Genomic DNA, 23,178 nt, shown 5'->3' on the forward strand with positions numbered 1-23,178 from the left:
GAAATTTCAATAGAAAAAGTTCTCCTAATTCATTGATTCTGTTTTCTTCTGTTGAAAGTGTAAACGTCTACCATTTTTCAGACTACCAGGAATATGGCATTGATATCTAAGGCATCAGTTTTCCTTTATAAGATAATGAAACCCAAGTCTTTATCTCTGGCATAGGTTCCACTCCTAAAATTAGATCTATCCACTGGCATACTAAATAGCTCCACTTTTAGTTTTATTTTTTAATTTTTTTTTAAAGTTTATTTTGAGAGAAAGAGAGGGGAGAGAGAATCCCAAGCAGGCCCCACACTGCCAGCATGAATGAAGCCTGATGCGGGACTCAGACTCACAAACTGTGAGATCATGACCTGAACCAAAATCAAGAATCAGATGCTTGAGCGACTAAGCCACCCAGGCACCCTCAAAAAGCTCCACTTTTATTTCCAGAAATAACTGTAGTTCAGCATGTCCATAACTGGACTTAGAATCTTCCTTCCCAGCACTGCTCTGTAATTTTTAAGTCCTTCAATTCAGCTTCTTAAAAATATTGTAAATGCCTCCTTACTTCCACCCCTACATTTGCACTAAACTAAATAACATTATTATTTCTCACTTGGAATTCTGAAACGGCTTCTAAACTGGTCTTTTTGTCCCTAGCCTTACCTTCCTTCAGTCGGTTGTTTACATAGCCATCAAGAATACTTATCAAAAATGAAAATTGAACTGTATCACTTCTCTGTTTAAAATTAATCTTTCAGAGGCTTCTCATTGCTCTTAATTTAGTTCGGACTTCTTAGGTTGACTTTTCAGACACTTCGTCCCTGCTGCACTCACTAGTGTCATTTCTTGTCATTCTTTTCTTAGTGTATATGCACCAAGTATCCCGAGCTTCTTTTAGTTCTTGAGTATGCCATCTATTTTACCTTCAGGCCTTGCTTGGAATACTCTACTCCTTTGGTTTTGCCTGGTTAAAAGTTTTGGAAAGACATTAGACATTAGGTGTTTCTATCACGTGTTCCCTTTTCTTCTACCAAAAAATTTAATATTGACCCTTGAACAGCATAGGGGCTAGAAGTACCAACCCCACCCCCACCGTCAGCCAAAAGTTTTCATGTAACTTTTGACTCCCCCAAAACTTAACAGGCTACTAATAGCCTGTTTTTGACTGGAAGACTTACTGGTAGCTTAAATAGGCAATTAACACATATTTTGTATATGTTTTATATACTGAATTGACTGGATTTAAAAAAAGTTACAGAGCAGTATATTGAAATTTCTAAGCTAGAGAAAAGAAAATGTTATTAAGAAAATCGTAAGAGAAAATACATTTACAGTACTGCATTGTATGAAAAAGATCCATGTAGAAGTTTGAACCCATGTTCAATTCAAAGGTCAACTCTATGTACTAAGTTTTATTATACTTTCTTGTCTGTCTTCTCCATTTGACTATAACCTCACTGAAGGCAAGAACTTTATCTTGCTTACTAGCATATTTCTAGTGCATAGCGTAATGGCACATGGGTACCTGACATATAGCTGGTACCCAATGAATACATGACAGATGTAGAGGTTCCGAATTCCGTTATTCTGCAATAGGTAATGTACTTTTGTTTTGACAGTCAATTAACTTGTATATGGACTGTGAACTCTTTTTTGGGGGAGGCAGGTAGTGGTTCCAGTCTCCATTCAGTTCTTTTGCTGAGCTGAAATTGAGCTGCTTTGAGTCTGTTCCAAACATGTGGTTCAGCAGTCAGAGGTGTGGGCAGAAATATTTGGGGATCTCTTTCTCTTCTGGGATTCCTCCCCTCTCTTCAATAGCCATGGTTCCCTGGCTTCAATTTTCTGGTTCCTATAGCCTAGGAGACTTGTTTTCTGCCAGGGTATAGTTAGCCCCAGGTTAAAAGCTCTAGGATTGGTGAATTTACTAACATTTCACCCAGCCCTTACCTCCTCTCCTCTGAGCACGTACTCTCTCAGCAGAGTTGGTCTTTTACTTCTACTATCCAGTGCCACAGGGAGTACTTTTTGTAATTTGCCCAGGTTTTTTTAGTTGTTATCTGTGGGAGAATCCTCTGGTAACTCGATCACAATACCAAAATTGGAAGAGCTACTTTATGGAGATTTACGAATGAATAACAGAATCATTCTTTTTTAAACTTTAAAATGTTTTATGGTTATTAAAGTATAAGGAAAGGCTCACAAAATATAAATGCAGAGTTTAAGGAATATTATAAAGCAAACACTCTCATAGCCCTACCCAAGATGGGATTTTGCCCATACTCCAGAAGCACTCACTTGGGCCCTCTCTCCCTGACTCCTCATCTTCTCCCTAGTTAACCTATCCTGACTTTCACAGTAATCATTTCCTTGCTCTTTTTTATGAAAGTGCCAATTATAAATGCATTTCTAAACACTGAAGTTCTTTCTTTTAGGTCAGTTTTTTCAAGCTGTAGTTTATATACAGTTAAATCCACTCTTTAGAACTATACATTTAAATGAGTTTCTTTGTATACATTTGGGTAACCACTACCATGATCAAGATACAGAATATTTTTATCTTCCCAAAAAGTTCCCCCCAAATCTCTTTTGTAGTCATTCCCCTTGCCCAACCTCTAGACGCTGGTAACCACTCATGTGATTTCTGTCCTGATGATACTGCTTTTTACTGACTGTCCTTTAATAGGGAAGCCTTTTGCATTTGAACTTTTTCACTTAGCATAATGTTTTTGAGATTCATCCATGTTATTGCATGTATCACTAGTTTTTTTTTTTTATTAAAATGTTTATTCATTTTTGAGAGAGAGAGAGAACGAATGAATGAACGAACCAGAGAGAGGCAGAGAGAGAGGGAGACACAGAGTTCAAAGTAGGTTCCAGGCTCTGAGCTGTCAGCACAGAGCCCAACACAGGGCTCAAACCCACAAACCATGAGATCATGACTGAGCTAAAGACGGACACTTAACTGACTGAGCCACCCAGGTACCCCAACACTAGTTTATTTTTGTTTATTGCTAAGTAGTCTTCCATTGTATAAATGTACCACAACTTATTTATTCATTCAACAGTTGAGGACATTTGAGTTGTTTCTGGCTTGGGCTATTATGATTAAAGCCACTATAGGGGCGCCTGGGTGGCGCAGTCGGTTGCGTCCGATTTCAGCCAGGTCACGATCTCGCGGTCCGTGAGTTCGAGCCCCGCGTCGGGCTCTGGGCTGATGGCTCAGAGCCTGGAGCCTGTTTCCGATTCTGTGTCTCCCTCTCTCTCTCTGCCCCTCCCCCGTTCATGCTCTGTCTCTCTCTGTCCCAAAAATAAATAAAAGTTGAAAAAAAAGAAAAAAAACGAATATTCTGGAGTTAGGCTGCTTGGGTTCAAGTCCTGGCTCCAACAATTATAAAAAAAAAAAAAAAAAAAAAAAGCCACTATAAATTTCACTTACATACTTTTTGTATAGACGTATGCTTTGCTTTCTCTTGTGTAAATTCCTAGGAGCAAGAGTGATGAGTCTTATGGTATATGTTTAATATTATAAAATACTGCCAAATGGTTTTCAAAGTAGCTATACATTTTCATTCTCACCAACAGTGGAGGAGAGTTCTAGTTTCTCTGCAGGTGTGTAATAGTATATTGTGGTTTTAATTTGCATTTGCCTAATGACTAATGAAGTTGAATATCTTTCCACATGTTTATACATGTGTTATTTCACCTATATATCCTCTTTGATGAATTGTCTATTCTAATTTTTTGCCCATTTTTACATTGGATTGTTTATCTTTGAGTTATAAAATTTCTTTGTGTATTCCAGGTACAAATTACCTAATATGTATTTTTGAAATATTTTATCCCAGGCCATGACTTGCCTTTTTATTTTCTAGAAGGTATCTTTCAAAAATCAAAAATTAATTAATTTCAGTGAAGTCTTAACATTTCTTTTATGCTTAATGCTTTCTGTGTTTTAAGAAAATTTTTTCTGCCCCAAAATCACAAAGATTTTCTCCTATATTTTTTCTAACAGTTTTTTAATAAAACTAAAAAGTTTTATATTTAGATTTATAATCCACTTCTTTTTAAAAAATTTATTCATTTTTGAGAGGTGTGGAGGGGCAGAGAGTGAGGGAGAGAGAGAAGCTCTGTGCTGTCAGCTAGGAGCCTGACATAGGGCTTGAACTCACAAACTGTGAGCTGAAATCAAGAGTTGGACACTTATCCAACTGAGCCACCCAGGTGCCCCAGATTTATAATCCATTTCAAGTTAATTTTTGCATGTGGTATGACATAAGAGTCAAGGTTCACTCTGTCCCATCTATATCTGTCTGTCTATCTAAAATCTATAGACTATATATAGTCATTTTTGTATTCCATTCATTTGTATATTTGTCCATTTAACAATACCATACTGTCTTCAATACTATAGCTTTTTATTATCTTTTGAAATTAGGTGGTGTGATTTCAACTTTATTCTTATTTTTCAAAACTACTTTTTTCTGTTCTAGATCCTTTGCTGTTCTTTATTAAAGCTAAGAAACATCTTATAATGTTTGCAAACTTTTTGCTGGGATTATGATTGGGATTATGTTGAATCTATAGCCCAGTTTGGGGATGATTTGTGTCTTAACAGTATTGAGGCTTCCTATCCATGAATGTGGAGTGTAATTACATTTAATTATAACTTCTTTGATGTCTCACAGGAATGTTTGTAGTTTTCTGTGTATTTGTTTTTTTATGCTGTTGCAAATAATACTTTTGAAATTTTAACTTCTAGTTATTTGTATTATGTGGAATTGGTTTGTATATATTGGACATGTATCCTGTGACTTGGTATTTAATAATTCTAATATCATCTTATAGATTCTTTGAGGTTTTCAACAGATGATCATGTCATTTGTGGCTAAAAACAACTCTATTTCTTTTTTCCAGTTTATATACTTTTTGCTTATTTCTCTTACTGCACTGGCTAGGTCCTCTGGTACAATGTTAAATACAAGTGGTGAGAGTAGACATCGTTGCCTTTTCTAGATCTTAGGGAGAAGACTTCAGTTTTTCTCCATTTAGTGTGTTGTTAGCTATCAACTGTAGTTGCCCTTTTTCTGGTTGAATAAATTCTTTTGTTTTCCTAGTTCTCTTAAATTTTTTTTATCATGAATGAGTACTGAATTAGTGCTTCTCTGCACACATTGAGATGATCATATGGTTTTCTTCTTATTCTTTAATCTGTTAATATGCTGAATACATTAATGTATTTTCACATGCTGAATCAGCCTTATTTTCCTGGGGTAAAGAACAGTTGTTCGTGATCTATTTATTTTTTTCTATATTGCTGCTATTTTCTTCTTAGCTTTTAAAAGATATAACTGACATAGAACATTGTATAACTTTAAGGTATAGAAAGTGATGATTTGATTTATGTATGTATTATAAAAAGATTCCCACAGTAAGGTTAATTAACTGTATGAGGTGATGAATATGTTAACTTTTCCTTGTGTGTGTGTGATGAGAACTTTGAAGATGTTTCTTAGCAACTTTCGAGTATACAAAAAATATTACCTGTAGTCACCATGCTTTACACTGGAATTTGACCCCTTATTCATTTTCCCCACACCCTTATCCTTGGCAACCACCATTCCACTTTCTGTTTTTGTGAGTTTGGGGTTTTTTAGCTCCTACATTTATGTGGGATCATACAGTATTTGTCTTTCTCCGTCTGGCTTACTTCACTTAGTATAATGCTCTCCAGGTTCACCCATGTGGTCACAAATGGCAGGATTTCCTTTTTTTTATAGCTAAATAGTGTTCTAGTGCGTGTGTGTGTGTGTGTGTGTATAAAAATCATATTTTGTTTATCCATGCATCTACTTATAGACATTTAGTTGTTTTCATGTCCTGGCTATTGTAAATAATACTGCAGTGAACATGGACATGTAGATATCTCTTCAAGATAGAGATTTCATATCCTTTGGGTATACAATATATACCCAAAAGTGGGGTTGCTGGATTAATTGTATTTTTAATTTTTTAAAATATTTTTTAAAATTAATTTATTAATTTATTTTAATGTTTATTTTTTGAGAGAAAGACAAAGTGCAAGCAGGGGAGGGGCAGAGAGAGAGGGAGACACAGAATCCGAAGCAGGCTCCAGGCACCGAGCTGTCAGCACAGAGTCTGATGTGGGGCTTGAACCCACAAACTGTGAGATCATGACCTGAGCCCAAGTCGGACACTGACTGAGCCACCTAGGTGCCCCATTTAATGTTTATTTTTGAGAGAGAGAAAGAGAGAAGGAGGGAGGGGGGAAGGAGCATGCTCAGGCGGGGGAGGGGCAGACAGAGAGGGAGAGAGAGAATCCCAAGCAGGCTCCAGGCTCTGTGCATGTGGAGCTGGAACTCATGAAAGAGATCATGACCTGAGGCAGAGTTGGATGCTCAACTGTCTGAGCCACCAGGGTGCCCCTACTTTTAATTTTTTGAGGAACCTCTATACTGTTTCTCCTAGTGGCTGTATCACTTTGCATTCCCACCAGCAGTGCACAGGGTTCCTTTTTCACTATATCTGGCCAACACTTATTGTGTTTTCCGTAACAGACAATCTAACAAGTGTGAAATGATCTCTCATTGTAGTTTTGATTTGCATTTTCTGGATGATTACTAACGTTAGCATCTTTTCATGTACCTATTAGTCATTTTGTGTCTTCTTTGGATTAATATTTGCATGGTATATATATTTTTGCATCTTTTTACCTCAACCTATATATGTCTGTATGTAAAGAGAGTTTCTTATGGACAGCATAGGTCTTGCTTCTTTATATCCAACCTGACAATGCCTATCTTTTAAATTTGTGTGTTTATTCCATATAAATTTGCTGTAGTTATTGATATGGCCAGATTTAAATCTACCATCTTCCTGGTTGTTTTCAGTTTTTCCCATCTGTTCCTTGTGTTTTATTTCCTGGGTTTGTTCTTTCTGTCTTTCTGTCTTTCACCCTCTCTCTCTCATGATTGCTCTAAGACTTACAATATATGTTTTTAACTTGTCAAAGTTCATTTTCCAATACTATACTATTGTATGTATAGTATAGGTATGGTATGAACCTTACAATAATGTTTCCATATCATTCCACCTTTGTGCATTTGTTGTCATGTTTTACTTCTGGATATAAATTCCATAATATATTGTTATTTATAAGTATAGTTCAATTTTTTTCTGTTTACACTGGTACAAATACAGGTTATTTCTGAATTCTGACCATAACAACAGTGCTATGATGAACATGCCTGGATGTGTCTCCAGATGTATATGTACAGAACGTTTCCCAGAATATATCCCTAGGAATAGAATCAGTAGGCCATCTGACCATATCTTCAACTTTTTTATATTTTGCTGAATTGTTTCCCACAGTGGTTTTACCTGGTTACACTCTCACGAGCAGTATGGAATATTTTTTATTCAGTATCTTTGCCAGTACTTCATATTGTTAGAGTTTAAAATGTTTCCATTGTAGTGTATGGTGGGCAGTGTTTTGGTGCTGGAGATAAAACACCTCTAACAACCTCCAACACCTAAATCTCTGTCCTCATTAAACTTAAAACATTCGGTTGGTATTGCCCCATTTTTGTTTTATTTTGTTTTCTGTGGGAGAGTTTATCTCAGTGCCAAGTCTCAAGTTTTTCATGACAACGTTAGTGTTTAGTCTGTTTAATAAATTTTGCTACTTTTACCCCTCATTTTTTTTGGTTATTTGTATTGCTGTTATGCTAATTTCTTTGTTGCCTTTTTTTAAAAATCACTAGTCCTTACATGAGTTTTCTTCTTGGATTAGTGATTGATAAGATCTTATGTTGGAGGAAGGTCTGGGGGGAGTTATAGTTTTGCTGGTTTTTTACAGTATTTCTGTTGCCACACAGCCTTTTTTTTTTTTTTTTTTTTTTTTTTTTAGTATGAGATTTAGCAGTTCTATTTGTCTGGTAACTCCAACAAAATTGACAGTGTGGGGTTATCCTTGTTGGTGGGTTTTGTTTGTTCATTCCCTTTTTTCCTTTGCTTTTAAATTTTTCCCAAAGGAGGAGGAGAGGACAATATTCACTTACTTAGCCATGCTGATATCAGAAATCTTAAGTAACTTTGGTATTATTGTAACTTAAGTTTTTTCTACTTGCAGTTATAAAAAGTTGATGTCTCTGAAAATTACTGATACTGATATAAGACCGAAGATCAGTTTAAAATTTAGTGCAAAAGGTACTGTTTTATTCTTATATGTCTCCTCTTGAAAAGTATATTAAAAGTTTTGACTTGCTCTGTACAGTATCATACCACTGACAACCATGTGTTTATGTTTGTCATTCACTGGGCTTATGTTTACACTAAGTAAGCATCACTTGGCATGGGCTGAAATTCATGGACGGAAAGATCAGCAGGTGTATGGGTCTTACATTACCTTGGCATCATAGAGAATTTTGCTGGGTCTGGTGTATAACTGTTGACTACACAGTGAGATTGGACTCCAGCAGGTGTTCCCTACCAAACCCTCCTCTCTTGTTGCATTCCCTGTTAATAGAGCGAAATGGAAGGCATGACAATTTGGGACTCAAGGCCAAGTAGTCTAAACTTAAGTGCCAGCTGTTTAGGAATGCCAGCTGGTCAGCAATGCCACTTAGAGGCTTTTAGGGCTCATAGTCCCATGGAAGAATAGTTTGATATCAGTCCTTGCTAGAGGGAATGAGTGTCCTTGATCCCAGCCAGCTTCTTACTAGGCTACCCAGAGAAGGTTCCCTGGGTCATTTGCTTTGTAACCTTGCTTGCTTCCATGGTATATGTCAAGTATATCAAACAAGAATATTAGTTTCTAAATTTCTTGAAACACAGAATCGTGAAGGATAAAATAATAAAGCTACATTTTATGATAAATACATATTTTGATATTCATACAAAAAGTATACAATCATATATCAAGTTCTTACTACTTTAAATTCACCTCAGTCTACTTTCCTCCTTTGGAAGTGCTATTAAACCAGAAAAATCTCAAATAGTTCATTCTCATGCCTTACTTCATTTCATTGATGAATTATCTACTTAATCATTAATTTATCTTTTGAGAGGATAAGAATATCATCATCAAGCCAGTGTGCCTTAAACTTTAATGTATATTCAAATCATCTGTTACATTGTTAAAATGTAGGTGCCAATTCAGTAGCTCTGGGGTGGCTGGGGTGGGGTGGGGGGAGGTGGTTGCTAAGATTCTGTCTTTCTAACAGGCTCCCGTGGGGATGTCACTGCTGGTCTGTGGACTACACTGGGATATCAAGGCATTAGATCACTTTATGTTTTTTGATATAGTTCTCTATTGTCTGATATGGTTGCCACTAGCCATATGCAGCTATTTAAATTAATAAAACTTGGATATAATTTCAAATTCAGTTCGTTTGTTAGAAAAGCAGCATTTCCAGTCTTCAGTGGCTAGTAGGCACTACAAATCTAAAACATTTTTATCACAGAAAGTTCTACTGGGCAGTGCTGATTAAAATAAAGTTGCCTGAATAAAATATAATTAAACACTGGCAGTTACCATTCTTGAAAGTCTTCAGAATTTCCAAAGGCCTAAAGTTTTATGCCATTTGGTTGCCAAAGTCATTTACTTGAACAAAACCCTGGATGGTTGAAAGGCTTCTGTGGTGATTAGTCTTTGTGATTACTTTTGCTTGGGAACATATTGTTTTTGTTGGGATTTTTTTTGATAGCTAGAAGCAGCATGCTTATTGAGCACTGGCTGTGGCAAAGCACTATACTGTATTTCATTGTTTTGGAATCGTCCCTGTCCTACAGGAGCTTAGGATGTAATGAGACAGACCACATAGAAAAAAAGCATTAATGTGGAATGTTTTGACTTCTCAAAATTCATTTTCAGATGAAATGCCTATCTTCAAACTTGATTATAATTATTTCTATCATCTGCTTCATATAATTATCATTTCTGGTACTGACATTGTCCGGCAAATATTTGATGAGGCTATGCCACCCCCTCTTTTGAAAAAAGAACTTCTTATACACAAGAATGTGCTGGAACCCTACTACAACCATCTTTGGACCAATCACCCTTTGGGTGGAGCATGGCATCTGCTTTATCCCCCAAACAAGGAGCTACCACAGTCCAAACAGTTTGACTTATATCTCCTATTAGCTCTCATAAAACATTTGAATGTATTCCCTGCACCCAAAAAAGGCTGGAATATGGAACCACCATCTTCTGATCTCTCTAAGTCTGCCGACATCTTGAGGCTGTGCAAACACAGGGATATCCTCCTTAGTGAGATTTTGATGAATGGTCTCACTGAGTCACAATTCAATTCAATTTGGAAAAAAGTTTCAGATATTCTTCTGCGTCTTGGGATGAAGCAAGAGGATATTGACAAAGTGAAGGAGAATCCCATTGAGAATATCTCCCTTGATTACCATCAACTGTCCATCTACCTAGGCATACCAGTACCAGAAATCATCCAGAGGATGTTATCCTGCTATCAACAAGGTACAAAATAATTATTTACTTCAGCTGGTAAACCTTCACTAAATGTCTGCCATGTGCCAGACATAGTGCTAAGGGCAGGAGATTCAGTGAGCTCACATCTTGGGAGGATAGACTCATCAAGAAGCTACTAAAAATTATAGTACTAGAGATGTTCCAGAATACCATGGGAGATCCTACCCTGAGAGTCCAAAAAAGCTTTCTGGAGAGTGTAATATTTAAGGAATTCTTAAATGACATGTAAAAGTTAGCCCAGTGAAGAAGATGGAGAAGGACGTTTCAGAAGGAAACAAGAACAAAGGTATAGAAACATAAAAATATACTGTAATACAGGGAACTAAAAAGTTTGGCATTACTGAGATCAAAATAGGGGAGAGGTAACAAAGAGAATACATTCAAGAGGATTTCCCTGGCCATGTTGAGGAGTTTTTGTTTTCAGAAAGGAATTGTTGAAGATTTTTAACTAAAGGAGTTTTATCACTACTATAAAATTAAGGATGCCTAAAACCATGAAATACAGGTACTGTATGTTTCAAGTATGGCCTTCTAGATAACATGGGTATATGTTTTCTCCTCCTTTCCAGCAGAACCATGACAATTAATTGAAAAATTTGGCAACTATTCATTGGCCATGCCCATGAGTAATTTAAAAAATCAGGTAATGTCTAAGGTCAGCAGTAGCCATTGTCCAAATGTCCATGAAAGACATTGTCTCTTCATATGGGAAAGACTTCAGACCTCCTCTCCCACATTCCTGGATAGCTTCTCAGTTGTCATCATGGGGAGTGGAGTTCAAGGCATGTCAGCATCACTGAAACCTTTACTTTGCTATCCCGGGTGACTTTTCCTGGTCCCAAGTTATTAGTCGTACTACCTAGTGAGCAACTGATGACCACACTGATGCTTTGTAAGCATACAACTTATCAGGGTTCTTGTAATTGTTGAGCTACTATTGTTGATAATTGCTAGGCCTCAATAACATTCCTTTTACTAAGGTCCTGGGATACTGTCATGTTTTCCTGCTTAACCTTTAAGAGCCTTCTCTGAGTGTAAGAGGAGAGAATGCTGACTCCGATAATATGAGAAAGTCATGCAAGAATCCTTGACTTAAAATAAGAGGCTTTTTTTTTACATTTACTTTATGAATACTTTATTGTTTATTCATTTATTTATTTATTGAGAGAGCATGAGCAGGGGAGGGGGAAAAGAGGGAGGGAGAGAGGGAGAATGGGAAGCAGGCTCCACTCCCAGTGCAGAGCCTGATTCGGAGCTTGATCTCACAACCACGAGATCATGACCTGAGCCAAAATCAAGAGTCAGAGGCTTAACTGTGCCATGTAGGCTCCTCACTTCATTAAGATTTGTATTAACAAATGAGAATAAAGGTAATATTTGGGAAATATTTAAGCACTAAATAAATTCAAAGCATTTCAAGCAGTTCCCACTCAGACCCAAAAGCTTTGGTCTCTAATTTAATAGAGGCTTTCCTATCATCTTCTCTTTCCTAGTAGTTATTACAGTTGTTGTTTTCATTTGTTTAATATCCATTGTTCTCACTGAATCACTGTGAAGGTTCTTATTTCTTCACCATTCAATATCTAGAGCTTAATACAACCTTATGCATTGTACATGCTTAATAAATATTAATGGACAAGGGAGAGGGAGGGCTGATCAGGATAATTCATATTGCTAAAACATCCTGACACTTTCAATGGAGGTTTGCTTCATAATTGACTGTTGTTACTTTATGACCTTAGATTTTTAAAATTTTAAGAATCTTCTGCTTGTTTTAAAGTGCTTATATTCTAAGCATTATCTATTATGAACTACCAAAGTTTTGTTTTCTTTGCCTAAACATGAATTTATAAACTTTATGTTATAATTTAAAGATTATGCCTTGTTTAAACTAGATTTATGAGTGAAACTGGTTGTTTTTACAGTTATAAAAGTAATTGGTACAATGTAAAAATCTTCTAACTTTTCTTAGTCCCAGTCAGATATTTGTTGGTTCTATTTCCAATTGTACATCTAAATTTTTTCTTTATGTATCATAGGAATTGCTCTACAGTCAATAACGGGCAGTCAACGTAAGTGTGTTTAGAAACAAATTGCCTCGGTGACCTTTCAACTTGGAATAGCTAAGGGATACTTATAGGAATTTTACTTGGTCAGATAACTATATGATAAACTATTATTTGTTACAAGCTAGGCAAATCATGTGACCAAACTACTACTGGTCAGCTGAATGTAGTATGAGCCTTTTTCCTCCGCTTTGGTCTTAATGCATGTCTCCAGGATTTACCCGAGCATAGTTTATTAACTTTTGACACACTGGACACTTCAACAGGCAAAAATGCCTACCTGCTTGCTCTACCTGCTCATATATGCTACTCTTCAGCTTATGTAGCTTTTATCTAATTAACCATCCACTGTTAGGCTGTATACTTTTTGCCAGGTGGTGAGTTGCTAATTTTTTTAATTTCCATTTTTGTGCTGTGGTTCTTTAAATGCAATTCGTATTCTGTGATTAAAATTATACTTTAGAAAACAACACCATGGGTTTTGTTTGAAGTAAAATTATACTTAAACAATAAAAATATTTAAGTTAAAAATAAAAAAAGATATCCCTATCCTAAAATTTTACTAGGTAAAGTATTAATAGGGTCAATGTCAGGATCCTCAAAAGACTTAGTATTTAGAATCAACTTAAGTTGTACAATATCTAATATTTAGAGTCTACTTAACATAACAGTAAAGTATCTTAGCATTTGGGTTTGTACTGATTGGTTCTAGGCTAGTATCAGTACCTATTTGGTCACTGATAAATGGGCATTTCATTTTCACCTAGTAATTAAAGAGAATAAGATGTCTTTCTGTTCCCGGGATGGTGTTTTTTAGTGATATGAGGGTAAAACTAAATGCGTCCTGATTTTGAGTGTTTTTTAACATTTAGATATTGAAATAGAAGAGTTACAGAATGAGGAAGAAGAACTAAGTCCACCTCTCATGGAGTACAATATAAATGTGAAATCAAACCCTGAAATACAGTTAGCAGAAATGAATAAAGATGGAGCATCGATACCCAGTGAATCTTCAACAGAATCTACTAAGGATCTCCAGGAAGTATAAGCTCTCATTAATATTTAAATTAAAAGAACTTAATCAGGGCTTTTACTTTGTTACATGTGCTGTATTTACAGCATCCTAGACAATCTTAGTTTACAGTTATCAGTGTTCACACAGTTTGAATTGGAATGGTTCTTTCTCCAGTACTTCTTCCAAAAATCTTTCCTGCCTTAACCTTTTATTTTGTCAGCATTTACCAAACACTTGTTATGTGTCAGACACTATGCTAGATTTCTGAATGTTTCTTCATCCTGAGTGATGGCAATAGAAGTGGGAAGTTAGTAGAAAGTAGAAGAAAACATAATGGGGAAAGAAGAGAGAAAAGAGAAAAACGTGATATTTCAGTGTCATTTGCATGGGAGTAAAATTAAAGTCATGCAGGGTGTAATCTCTGTATTTCTTTAATGTTAATTTTATATGGTCACTAAATTACTCCTGGGCTTAATTTTTCATCTTATGGACTTGAATGTGTTGATTTTTTGAAAGTCCCTCCCTTCCTCCTTTGTTGCTCATGCATGCACGCACATGTGCAAGTGAGGATCTGTGAGCTTTTTTCTGTAGCCTCCTCATTGATATTATGTTATTCCTTTAGAGATCAATGATCTCTCAAGAGCAGAAGACTGAGATTAAAATAAGAGTGAAACTGAAAATAGTTTTCTATAGAATCTAGAATAATGAGAATAATAGAATAATAATCTATAATATTAGAAGATGAAAGATTTCAGTGGTTAGAGGAAATATATTTTGCAAAATAACTTATTGTGTGATTTGAATTGCATATTAATTAAATTATTTATTTCTTGTCAGGTTAAGAGTAAACCAAAGAAAAAGAAAAAGACTAAGAATAAAAAGGTAAGTGACTGTATTAGCATTATAATAGAGAGATGTCTGATTATGAACACTTAGGTTTACATATGGATTCGCTGTTAGAACTTAGTTCAAGTAGGTATATAGCATAAATGACTTATAAATGTCAATAGCTTAGGGGTGCCTGGGTGGCTCAATCAGTTAAGTGTCCGACTCTTGATTTCAGCTCAGGTTATGATCTCATGGTTCATGGGTTCCAGCCCCGCATTGGGCTCTATGCTGATAGTGCGGAGCCTACTTGGGATTCTCTCTCTCTCCTCCTTTCTCTGTTCTTCCCCGGCTTGTGCTGTCTTTCTAAATAGATTATAAATATAAATATAAATATAAATATAAATATAAATATGAAATATATAAATAAACTTTAAAAAATAAATGTCAATAGCTTATTGAATATGTGGTTATATATGGTAGATCCTGAATGATTTAAGCTCCTAGTATGTCCTGCTTCACTTCCCTAAATCATAATTATACATTTAAATATACAAATAAGAAACTGAGTTACTTGGAAATTTCATTAATTTCTGCATACCACTCTCATTTAAAAAATGCCTGCTCAGTCTTTTATAAAAAGCTTCTCATCATATTTCCAGTGATATATTCAGAAACATTTTTCAAAGCCTTTAGAAATGTTGATTTTCTTCCTGATATCCAAAATTCTGCCAACAGTGCAATAATGTACAAAAATGGTACAAATTCAAGAAGCTTCCTTCATGCTTTGTCTTTGCTTTTTGCCAATTACAAATGAACAACTTACTGTTACTATCTATGGCGGAGTTTTAGCAAAAAGTCTCTTAATTGCTTGGAAAATTACAAAGGAAAGTTGAGTCTTTTTTAGTTTTGTTTTGCTTTTTTTAATTTTTTTTGTAACTAAGGCTATATTTTTAGGGCAATTTTTGTTGTTGTTCAGAGAAAAATTGAGGGGAAGGTAAAGATTTTCCATATATCTCTGACCCCCACATATGAATAACCTCCTGCATTATCAACATCCCCCATCAGAGTGGTACATTTGTTACAATTGATGGAACTACACTGACACATCATAATCACCCAAAGTTCATACTTAATGTTTTAATTCACTCTTGATGTTTGTAGATTCCTATGGATTTGGACTCAAGAGTTTTTTGTTTGTTTCTTGGTTGGTTTTTTTCCTTTAAATCAACCATACAGCTAACTACTATGCTATGCAAACTTTATGGTAAAAAAGAAAAAAAAAAGTGTTGTTTTTTTGGCCTGAAACATACACTTAAAATCTAGGTATATTCTGTAGATTATGTTATAAATTAATGCAATGAGAATATTTGACCAACTATACAATCTGGTAAGCCATTGTTATTTATTGGAAGTATACACAAATTTTAGTCATAAATGAAATTTAACACAAGGTAAATTTACAAAATGCTTAGGTGAAGAACAGAATACAGATTATTTATGCTGTGATCAATAAAATATCAATATAATTTTCGTGTTTATCATAATCATTTATTATAATTTATAATTTCACTCAAAAGTTATTTTGAAAATTAAGATATGTTTTTAAAAGACATGAATAAGAAGACTTACTACTGGTCAGTTCTTATATAATAAAACACAGACTGATCTATTAGTTTAACTGATATTTTTTAATTCTTACCAAAACATTAGTAAATCCCAGGTCTAATACTACAGAAAGCTGGGCAAGTAAATCTGCAACTGTCAGACTATAACTCTTGGTTCCAAAGGTATGTAGTTTGTCTCTTACAACAAATTAAAATATGATTGTTCAGATTTTCAATTCTAGTTAAATGGAAAACCCAACTTTTATGTCAAATTGAAATGAAACAGGTAATAAACACAATGGAAAATAAATGTAAACACGACTCAAAAAATCATATGCTAATAATATTAAAAATGTCTTCTTAGGGGTGCCTGGGTGGCTCAGTCAGTTAAGCGTCCGACTTCGGCTCAGGTCATGGTCTCACGGTCCGTGAGTTCAAGCCCCACATCAGGCTCTGTGCTGACAGCTCAGAGCCTGGAGCCTGTTTCAGATTCTGTGTCTCCCTTTCACTCTGACCCTCCCCTATTCATGCTCTGTCTCTCTGTCTCAAAAACAACTAAACATTAAAAAAAATTAAAAAATAAAATAAAAATGTCTTATTAAATGTCAAGAAGTTTTTTGTTATTGTTTATAACAACCTAAGTTTAAAATTTTTTTTTAATGCTTATTTATTTTTGAGAGAGAGGGAGAACATGAGTGGGGAAGGGGCAGAGAGGGGGAGAGAGAGAGAGAGAGAGAGAGAGAGAGAGAGAGAGAGAGAGAGAGGGGCATAGAATCAGAAGCAGGCTCCGGGCTCTGAGCTGTCACCACAGAGCCCAATGCGGGGCTTGAACTCATGAAGTGTGAGATCATGACCTGAGCCAAAATCAGCCATTTAACCAACTAAGCCACCTAGGCACCCGACCTAAGTTTTTTCTAATTTATTTTTTTAGAAGAAGTTGAGATACTTTGAAAATAAGATAATTTTATAAAGATGTGAACATTAGAAGAGAGGTCTCTCTTTTATCTAAATTTTAAAGTATGGGACCTAAAAACGCTGAAATTTTTGCATATGACTATTTCATATATAGTAGTCCTATTAATATACTTCATTATTATTGATACAAAGAATTGTCTAGTTATAGTGTAAGCAACCAGTTGTCTAGCTAAGTCCATCACATCCTCCAATGAGTTTTCCTCATGAAAAATTCTAGCATACAAAAAATTATCTTGTGTTATACAGAATAACAACAAAGTTTCTATGAATGAAATTGTGTCCTCTGTTAATTATTTGTCTTGTAATATCTCTACCTAACATTAGCTGAAGTCCTGAAAAGATCTTTCAGGGACTCTGGAAGAATATGATGAAAAAGAAATATTTGTATAGCAAATAGAGGAGACAGTACAGATAACTTCTAACCAGTATATATAGAGACATTGTAGTTACTTTTTCTTCAGTTAGGAATTTAGTATTTAGCTTCTAATATATCCAAATTATAAATAACTCTTTTGGGAGTTAATTAGCTCCTCCTTCCCACTCCTACCTCCCACCCAGGGGAATTAAGGGTTAAGAATAGAAAAGGGAGGTAAAGCAGATGGCAGAAGAATAGAAGGCTTTGTGATGATGCCTTGGGGAAGGAAGGAAACATGGCAGGAAATAAATCTAGCCCTTCAAATTGGATGTGCTGTCTATAGCAAGGAAGTTGCTGAGATGCATGTAAAACAGGCTGCTGCATGTGTTGACAAAAAGTTGTCATGGGAAGAAGTAAAAAGAAGTTTCAGAAACTATGCAGCTACACTAGATGTTCATTATGAACAAGCAAATAAATGTCTTTCAGTTCAGCTATTCAGGTATACTGGAACCAAGGTAGGAGTTGATAATTCTAAATTGTAGAATCAAATTGGCACAGGACATTGATCAGATGCTGAAATGCAAAATTCTCTTAGTTTATAGGCAATAAAGCAGAACAAATTTGTAAATACATCATGGAATCTATGGGGAAGGAGATCCAAAAGTTTCTTGTAAACAAGAGGTGGTGGTAGAAGTTAACATTGTAATTTATATAAAAGTAATTAATACTGTTAATAGGGTAATGTAGAAGAGCGATTAATACTATTAATATGTGTTGAGTATCATTGATATTACCTTTATCTACTATGTAGCTTTTATAGTTTTACTTTAATGAACATAAAATTTAGGGTTTTTTAACATTTCCTTCCAATTGTGATCTCCTTGACACTTCCTTTTCTATAAGATTTCTTAATATATCAATCTGCTTTTACCTTGTATGTAGATTTTCAAGAACTCTTACAGTTAGTATAGTATTCCATAAAGGAGAATTATACATGTCCTGTCCCAAGATTACCAGTAGGTACAAACTCAACCCCAATATTTACTTTCAATATCTGAATCAGTGATTTTTAAGTTATTTCATGATTCAATGGTAGATTACAAAATCAATGTAGCAGGTCACAACTACCATTTTATAAAATAAATAGAATTAGTAAGAGTAAAAAAAGTTTCAGAGTTCATTATGTATTGTCTTAGTTTGGGCTGCTATAACAAACTACCATAGACTGGGTGCTTTAAGCAAGAAACATTTTTCACATGTTTGAAGTCTGGGAAGTCAAAGATAAAGGTGTCAACAGATTCAGTGTCTGGTGAGGGCCCTCTTAGTTTGCAGATGGTAACTTCTTACTGTGTCATCACAGCAAGTAGAGAGAGAGAGAGCACACAGAAGAGCAAGAGATCTAGCTCTCTGGTCTCTTCTTAAAAGGGCACTGATTCTATCATGAGGACTTCATAGCATCATCTAAACCTAATTACTTTCCTAATTAATTTCCCCCTTAATTGGGGGTTAGGGTTTCTGCGTATGAATTCGGGAGAAGCATAAACTTGCAGTCTATAACATATATAATCTGGGTAAAGATTATTTAGTGTGACTTCAATTTCAGTTTTATATTCATGGATAAAGATCTCTGAATAAGTGCATTTACATCATGATGTAAAATATATTTCTTATTTTGGTTGTGGTCAAAAAAGGTTGAGAAACACCTAAATGCAGTCACATCACTGTGCTGTACTGGCATAGTTGATATAGATTACTAATTCTTGATGTTGTTTTTCAGAATAAGGAATCAAAAGAAGAACAAGTGTAAGTATTTATTTAATTTTTAAATTTTTCCTAGTATTCTCAAAGTGTGTTTTGCCAGTATGACACAGCCTTGCCTTGGGAAATGTTCTGAAAGAAGAAAGTACAGTTACTTTTCTTAATAACTTGTCACTTAAGAATAACAAAAAGTTAAATTATCATTTACTTTGGGAGAATAGAATCTCTCACCATTTTTCTGTAAGGCTACTGAAAAGTCAAAGACTAATTTGGATCCAGCATAAAATCTTCTACAATATAGTCTAGATTGTGGTTAGTCAAATCTAAATTTAAGTAAGAATTAACCTTAGAGAACAGATCAGTGTTTGTCCTAATGACCTCTTTCCAAAAAGTTTGTTTTGTTTTGGTTTGTTTAATTAATGCATAGGTGGTGGTGGTTTTTAATTCCAGTTGTTTACCGTGAATTTTTAACCTACTGGAAACCTTTTAATGTCTCAAGATCACTGTGTTATACAACTATGTGACTGATGACAGTGCAGTAGTGGATGGAAGTAAGGGAGATAGTAATGAAGAGGCTCATTATACCCAACAGAAAGTTTAATTGAAAGTTGGTAACTTTGGAGAACTCACTGTGAGGACATAAATTATTAAGATATCTTTAAAATGGTAGCAAGAACATATTTTAACTTGAAAGTCATCACTTGTAGTTGATATTTTCTCATTGATAATGGATGTGATCTACTTGCTAATAGTTCATCATCCAAGGATGAATTTTCACTTTCTCTGTCAATGAGTTGAGCCACTAGAGTGATAGTTTTTTGTTCTACTTTTTTCAAACCATGTCTAGAAGCCATAAAAATAACTTACTAAAGAATCATACAGTGCTATCAATCATTTTGCTTATTTTACCTATAGTGTAGACACAAACTGAATGATCATCAGATCACCCAGGGAGCTTTGTTTTTGTATGAGAATTTTCACATATACACAAAAGTAAAAATAATATATCACTTTAATATATGTACCTAATCATCCCGGTTCAACAATTACACTGTTTTTCCACATTTGCTTCACTTTTTTCCCTTAACATTTTGTTCTTTGTTGGTGTTTTCAGTCCCAAATATCATGTAATTTTACCTCTACATGCTTCAGTTTGCATCTCTTACTGTAAGAACATTTTCCTATATTATTACAGTGTCATTATTAAACTTTAAACATTTAGGAATAATCTTCTATAGCTTTTCAAAAATACAGATTCATCTATGTATTTACAGTTGTCAGGATACCTGGAAAAATATAATTTTAAAAAGCTCTTCAGGTAATTTGGAAAATTGGGTTTGGGAACCAGTGGTCTACACAAGCATTTGATTTCATTGAACTTTCCAAAATGTTTGAGTCATTCTAGAATACCTCAGTGATACCTAATGAGTGTTTTATAGTGTTTTACAAGTTACTCTACAAGCATGAGATGCCATATTGTTTTCTAGGTCTCCGTGGCCTAAAAGAAGTAATAACGTATCCTAGAGTTACCGATTTTCTATTCACTAATCATGTCATTTATATTGTGGTATAAGTAAAAGTACTATTTCTTGTTACCATTTAATGAGATTGGGAAGGAAATTTGTAGCCACTCACTACACCAAGTTGAAAGGATAGTAGCATGCATTTACATTTTAGACATAGGTATAAAAATGAGTTAATTATCATTGCACTTACAGTATTTTCATTCTTTTTTTTTAGTGGTTTCTAGTTACTGAAATCCATGTTACCACTACAGTTTTTTTTTTTAAGTCCTGTTACCAAAGAATCTCCATTTTTAAATCTACTTTATGTTGATATTTGCAGCCCACTATTTAAATGTACACTGGACCTAAGCAATGAAATTGATTAAACCAACCTACTTTTCAAGAATGCTGTGATGATAAAATAATATAGCAGATGTAGAAATGCTTGTCAGTATTTCCCAAAGTATTGCTTCCCAAAGTAACTGATGTTAATAATTATAATTTGAAATATGAACTCTATGGTCTCATAATTCTTGAAAACACTAGGATGAACCGAATAGGTACCTTGATTGAGTGCTGTCTTATATATGATAAATTCATTATGAATCATCAAGAGAAATACACAGTATAAGCATGGTCTAAACTTGCTTTGGCCATGAACCCTCCTTTCTCATGAGACTAATATAATATTAATTAGGGAAACAATGGCTTAGATGAGAAACACTATACACCATTATAAAATATTACATTGATTGTCATCGCTGTAGCCCAAATATGGTAGGAAAGGAAGAGCCATTGAAGAAAGAGCAAGCACATCTACACCCAGTCAGTAGATTTATGAAAGATGATGCAAGTGATATTCAAGAGGATTCTGCAACAGAAGACAAGTTCTATAGTCTGGATGAATTACATATTCTGGACATGATAGAGCAGGTAAGCCTGAGTGGAGAGGGTACAGACCTGCCTTCCTTTTTCTAGAAACCATCGTTAACCACTGTTAGCCTAGTGTTTTATGCTGTGCTTGTGAGGGGCAATAAAAAACAAGAAGGGAGGGTCAGAGGGATAGAGGGAAAAAGAGCCTTAGGAGCTGAAACTTTTCACTTTGGCTCTGAAACCATTTCCTGGATTTAACTATTGGGCAGTGTTGATTATAAATGCATTCCTTGCAAAAAAAACTTGGATTAACATTCATGAGAAAAATAGTTTTGTTTAAAAAAAGGTACTTGCATTTTTAAAAAATTAAACTGGTTATAGACATGAAATGTCTACAAAAATATTAACATACAACAGGTTTTTTCCCCCCTCTGGTACCTTTCCTTGTAGCGGTCACTGCTGGGAATGACCTTCCTATATATGAAGGTACATGTGAACATGATTTAAGTGCTCAGCAGAACACTAAATCCGACAAAGCAAAAGACAGATTTTTTTTTAGTCACTTGATTTAAATGAGAATTCTATACTAAGGTAATTTTATAACCTGTTCCATAGTACATAGGAATATTGATTGTCTAAGGGTACGGTTAGTAAAAATGATTCTCTGACTGATAGTACAACATTCATATAATTGTCATTATCTTCTTTTTACCATTGCAATTAGAATATTAGGATATTAGTATATTTTATTTGAAATGACGTATTCTTAGCTTTGGATGTCAGACTAAAGTTTAAATATGAGGCCTTTGGTTTTCATTCAATAGCTATGAGAACTCCAAAATAGAATAAAAATGTCACACACATTTTGGAAAATGTTAACGCCCTCATATATTCAAAAAAACATTTAGCACATGCTTTTTGTCAGAGCTATGCTAAGACATTGTTCCTGTGATTGTAGTGTTTACAATCTGCTGGATAAGTTGAATATTGAGCTAAGGTAGTACTGAGTAATAATTAAGTGTTTGGAAATAAAGACTGCCTGAGTTGGAATTCAGGCTTCTCTACTTTCTGTGTAACCTTGGATGAGGTACTTCACAGTTTTATCATCTCTAAAATGGGAGTAAGTGTCTACCTCAGATAAACTTTACAACAATAAAAGTTACCAAAAAGTTACCAAAAGTAACCAAAAAGTTACCAAAAAAAAAAAAAAAACCTTAAAAATATGGTAAGCATGCAGATAATGTTATCCACTAGTAGCAGCAGTAGACGCATACCTGTGGTACTATTTAGTGAATGCTGTAATTGGGGAGAGGTGGGTTTATCTGAACTAATCACAGAAGTGATGTTTGTATTGAGACATAAGCATGAGTAGGAGTTAGATGGCAACTTTAAATCTCCTTTAAAGTCTTAGAGCTCTTTTTAGAGGAAAATAAGGCATGTGTATTCCATTTGCTCATTAGGGCTCAACCAGCAAAGTAACCACAGAATATGGAGAAACTGAGAAGGAGAAGCTTGCTCGGCAAAGGCAGCTTTATAAATTGCATTATCAGTGTGAAGTAAGTACTTTTGCCATTATATCTGAAGCAAGTCAGAGGTAGTTCAGTTGTTCAGTTCAATGGTAGTTTCTTTTTTTTTTTAAGAACACATTTTCTTTTTTCTTTCAATATCTGGTGATTTGAACAGAATTAA

At 34.8% G+C, this 23,178-nt stretch overlaps 1 protein-coding gene across 8 annotated transcripts in view; it reads left to right on the plus strand.

Annotated features, from left to right (window-relative positions):
* Positions 1-23,178, plus strand: part of DZIP3 (DAZ interacting zinc finger protein 3) — a 99,088-nt gene that overhangs the window by 42,455 nt on the left and 33,455 nt on the right. For 6 of the 8 annotated variants that reach the window (XM_043594077.1, XM_043594082.1, XM_043594076.1 and 3 more), the window contains 8 exons: positions 8,138-8,214; positions 9,881-10,498; positions 12,550-12,582; positions 13,449-13,618; positions 14,429-14,473; positions 19,131-19,156; positions 21,384-21,549; positions 22,950-23,045. In XM_043594077.1, coding sequence (XP_043450012.1) covers positions 8,138-8,214; positions 9,881-10,498; positions 12,550-12,582; positions 13,449-13,618; positions 14,429-14,473; positions 19,131-19,156; positions 21,384-21,549; positions 22,950-23,045 — 1,231 coding nt within the window. The remainder of the gene's footprint in view (positions 1-8,137; positions 8,215-9,880; positions 10,499-12,549; positions 12,583-13,448; positions 13,619-14,428; positions 14,474-19,130; positions 19,157-21,383; positions 21,550-22,949; positions 23,046-23,178) is intronic. The other 2 variants (XM_043594083.1, XM_043594084.1) reach the window with 2 other exon arrangements.

The sequence above is a fragment of the Prionailurus bengalensis genome, chromosome C2 (assembly GCF_016509475.1).
Source record: "Prionailurus bengalensis isolate Pbe53 chromosome C2, Fcat_Pben_1.1_paternal_pri, whole genome shotgun sequence".
Classification (NCBI taxonomy): domain Eukaryota; kingdom Metazoa; phylum Chordata; class Mammalia; order Carnivora; family Felidae; genus Prionailurus; species Prionailurus bengalensis.